General features: G+C 39.7%; 1 protein-coding gene across 1 annotated transcript in view; it reads right to left on the minus strand.

The window, feature by feature from the left end:
* Positions 1-4,747, minus strand: part of PSMD3 (proteasome 26S subunit, non-ATPase 3) — a 15,747-nt gene that overhangs the window by 4,067 nt on the left and 6,933 nt on the right. Inside the window, 4 exon segments of the mRNA XM_018564491.1 lie at positions 376-479; positions 1,667-1,786; positions 2,527-2,641; positions 3,031-3,134. Coding sequence (XP_018419993.1) covers positions 376-479; positions 1,667-1,786; positions 2,527-2,641; positions 3,031-3,134 — 443 coding nt within the window.

Here is a 4,747-nt window from a genome sequence, read left to right on the forward strand (position 1 = left end):
TGCTTACACACACACACACACACACACACACACACACACACACACACACACACACACACACACAGACAAAACTAACCAAATTTAAATGAAGTAAAAAAAGAATTATAGTATCTTCCTTCTCCAGTGACCCCCATCTTTTGTACATGTGTCACAGGGTCAAGAAGTGAGGAAGAATTTCCTCAATAGGATCAGTGAAAAAAAGTAAATACCCAACAAAGTTTAACTTTTCTCCACTCTATCCAGAACCACAAATAAAAACCTGCCTAGAGTTTAGCTTTAAAATAAATTGTTCTACAAAAAGAGTCTAAGCAACAGCACTTCAACAACGAAGAGTGCTTATGTACATTTCCCGCTATGTCTTTTCTCACCATTTACCTTAGCAACTATGAATTCAGCATCCTCAGGACTGTCAAGCTGCAGCTTCTGGGCAATGTCAGGCAGAGAGATCCTAGAATATGACAGGCTGATCATACGTACACCTAAAGAACAAGAATGTGATGAAAACACATACAAAAATAAAAGCACACACAGGCGAGGCATATCAAACACTGATAAACATATTTCTGATTTTAGGTGCCACAATAAAAGGTTGCCCAGAACGGCTCTCTACTTTGCTTTATCTTAGAGGCAGTGCTGGGTAAAAAGTCCAATCGCCTGGTACCTGCAGTTGTAAGCCAACAACTAGCCTACTGTTGCAATGTTATCAAATGGCTATTTATAAAAAGAAAAACCATCAGAAAAAGACTGGAAGGAAAAGTCAGTTGACTATAAAAACCAATCATATTTCAGGTTTACTTGAACATTGCATGACGCAAAGGCCGGTCTGACGAGTCAATCAATTGTGTCCTTTTATTTTCTCCTATGTCACCTGGAAACCACCAACTCTGAGACTTACATTGAAGCCAAACTAAGGGTCATGTTATCCTACAATGGTGCTGCAATGGGGAATCCGAGGGAAGAGTGGGTACAAGAGCTGACTAGTCCCACTCAGTGTATACACATGTACTTAGGATTGTTTGCTCCAGGAAGTTCAGTAACAACTTGCAAGAAACAAAAAAGGTACATGCCTACCACTTACTTTTTTTTATATGGGCCATGTTGCTATCCTAAAAGAACACAATAGCATGCACCCAGTAAAAGAACAGAATGAAAATATATCTGTCCTGAGGGTGGCAAGGCAAATCTTTGCTTGCTTTAAAAGCCCTGGGAGCTTTTGCTATACAACACTTCTGGTGTTTTCAACCCCGTGTTGTCGTTCCTCCCCTGACAGTAATTAAGTACAGGACAGGGTACCCACCATTGAGTTCTTTTAGGATAGTGACAGGGCTGCAATTTTTTAAGTTGGTGATAGGGTCTCTTTAAATGCAGGTGAACAAATAATACAACAGCTAAAAGACACAGACAGAAACAAAACGAGAGAAATATATATATATATATATATTTTAAAAAAAAAAAAGAATACTTTTTGGTGAATAGAGCACTCATTATGTTTTTAACAGCAAAATTAAGTCCCAGAGCTTCACTGTGATACAGGGGGAAAAAAATCACCAATATGCTAGTATTAGAAAAGCAATACTTGTGAGTCTTGTGGCTCATCAACAGAACATTATATCACTATTCACTCTAGCAGCTCCTAGCAGGGTCTATTCACAAGTCATCTGCTCACCGGTTTTGATGACATTATGCCTCAGTCGAATGATGAGTGTGTACGTTCCATCTGCCTGGAACTTGTCACAAAACTGCTCCAGCACCTGATTAAACTTGGCCAGATTTCCTGTACGGACAGCTGAAACAGAAAAGCCATGTAAGAGTCTTGTACACATCTCTTACATCATGTTACTGTATGCCTGAGCAGGGATCCAAAAGTCAGAGACTGTCGCCATAAATTATTCCATCATTTATACAAAGTGAACAAGTCTTTACACAAATGAGTAACTGCTGCTTTTGGACCCTACTGTGTGTATCATACAATACGGTACTAATTGAAATGTAATGGTGAATCTATCCCATTTATCTTACTGAAAGCATTTTACACACTACGTCTGTGTAGTTGTGCAGTTTGCACATATGTCCTATTGTAACCTGCAGTGATGAAGCAAATGCAATTACAACACGAAGATGAGATCGTAAATGCCTTGCATCCGACACTAGAATTTTTTTAACCCAATATACAGAAAAAATTGATCTGAGATTATGCAGCGACCTGTCTCCCAGAGAGACTAAGGGGGTTATTCACTAAAAGAATGAAGAGTGTGGAGAAGGCAGGAGAAGTGAACAATCTAGGACAACATAGTTGAACTGGAAAGGGAGCTGAACTGGAGACATTTTTCAAATCAGCTATGTTGTTCCAGATTGTTCACTTCTCCTGCCTTTTCCAAACTCTTCACCCTTTAGTGAATAACGCCTTAAAACTTGCCATTAGCAGCAGTACAAGAGTGATACCTGCAGGCCAAAATAAGTAATGCGATGATGTAAAAATAGATTTCTGAATATTAAGGTGTTTTTAAAAGGAGCATGTAGGCTCACCTTGGGTGAGGAGGAAATAAGGCATAAGAGACCTCTTAAGTGAATGCTGTCTAAACTGGAGGCGATCTGGAATTTCTCCTAGTAGCAGTTCAACCACAATCAGAAGCTTGTGAACCTGAGGAGAGGAAAAAAACAAAAAGACAGGAATCAGAAAGAGAACCGTGTTTAATTCAGTATAGAAGTAGAGGCCGTTCACTTAGCAGAGCAAATGTTCAAAGTGTAATAAAAAAAAAACAAAAAACCCCATAAATAAGGGGGGAAAAAAGATGAATAATAATAAAAAATAAAAATTGGTGTTCACTCTATTTACTAGTGTTCCATTTGACGACATCTACTTCTTTAGTAGGTCCACCCCAGTGTGTCACAAAGTAACATCCAATCACCTAAAAGAGCATCTGCACAGGTAAGACATTTCTAACAAGCTTAACAGAGAATTGACTTTACTCCTTCATGCACCAAAACCCCTCAATTCAGGATTTGTAGAATCATCCAGCAATATCTTACCGTCTGTTTGAAGCCCACGGCTGTGTGTTGGGGTGCCTTCCTCAAAGCATTAGTCAGAGTCCTTCTGGCTTCAGTATATTCCAACTGAATGGCCTTAATCCGACCTGAAAAAAAAAGTGTAAGTGCAACCTCTTAAAGCAGAAGTATTAAAGTGTAATAAGCAAGATGATATTTATATGTGCCCTTCAATAGAATCCAAATATCCAGAAACTCCCACAATCAGAGATCATTGCTAATTTACTTGCTCACCAACATGTCCTGTGCCATCATCTATAGCTGATGAGGGGAGCACTGATTATCAATTAAAGGGGTTATCCACTTTACTGACAAATGGATTCATTTCTCTCAACCTCTTGATAATTATTACCTTCTCAGGTTCAGCTCATTTAACCCCTTAAGGACCCTTTCGCTGCCAAAGACTTTTTTTTGTTTTTTTTGCATACGTTATAATCCACATTTTAGGCCTGAAAATTACTTCAAACATGATATATTTTCTGAAAGCCAAGACCCTGTAGAATGAAATGGTGGCAGTTGCAAATCTTTATGTTGCACAAGCGCAACTCTTTATCAAACACAAATATTTAGTAATAAAAGGCACTTAAGTAAAATTTTGTGCCCCAAAACACTATATAAAACCATTTTTTTTTTTAAATATAAAAGATGAGGGTACGACAAGTAAATAGATACCCAGGTTAAAAATTGTGTGCGTCTGTGAAACAGTGACAAAATTCAGTACCCCAAAAAGTCCATAGACGGCGCTTTAAGAGCCATCAATTTAGAGATACACGTAAATATTGGACCTGGAATTATTGCACTCACTCTGGCGTGTGCGGCGATACCCAACATATGTAGTGCGATTGCCGTTTTCATACGCAGATGAACCCAACGCCTATTTGCATGAATATGCGTGTGCTCGTGGGAGACTTTAAACATTTTTTTACAATTATTTTTTGGAACTTTTTCTTTCTTTACTTTAATTGCCATCACATAGAAGGGGCTTATAAGCCCCCCATGTGATAGCATATTGGCAGTGACAGGTACTCTTTAAGGTGATGCTGGGGGTCCAAAAGACCCCTAGTATCACCCTTCCACTTAAATAAGCTATTGAAGTCCAGATTGCTTATTGTTCGGCTTCAGGAGCCCAGCACTGACTGGAAATTATGCAATACGCATACGCTCCCAGTCCTAGAGCGGGTAGGAGATCAGTGAACGGACGTTTGCTGCTCTCCTCCCTCAGCTTCCCGCCAACACCTGAGATGCAGGTGCCCGGGAAACTGGAAAAGTCCAGTGGGCACTTTACCGGCCCGTAGAAGCTATCTGACGGCAGCTGAGCCGCCAGAATCGCTTCTATTGTAAAGCCGACAGCTTTACACAGGGTCTGTTTAAACGGGCCCCGCTGCCAATGACGTACGTCACTGGTCGTAAAGGGGTTAAAGTACATTAGCTCTCCACACACCATCTCACAATGTGTTTATACTGGTGTTGAATGGGTAGTTTAAGCCCTACACTTCATGAATTACGGCCATTTAGCAACCTGCCTCCCACAAAAATGTACGTTTTATTATGCTTTTATGTGAAATATGTAACCAGTAATAAGTGACTTTAGCTGCTGGGCATGAAAGAGGACCTAAAATGACGCAAGGGCTACGTTAAGTATCAAGGCTACAGATGATAATAATAACCAATGCTACCTCATGTGTGTGTGTGTATATATATA

This window comes from Nanorana parkeri, unplaced genomic scaffold (genome assembly GCF_000935625.1).
Source record: "Nanorana parkeri isolate BGI_ZX_2015 unplaced genomic scaffold, ASM93562v1 scaffold756, whole genome shotgun sequence".
NCBI lineage: Eukaryota > Metazoa > Chordata > Amphibia > Anura > Dicroglossidae > Nanorana > Nanorana parkeri.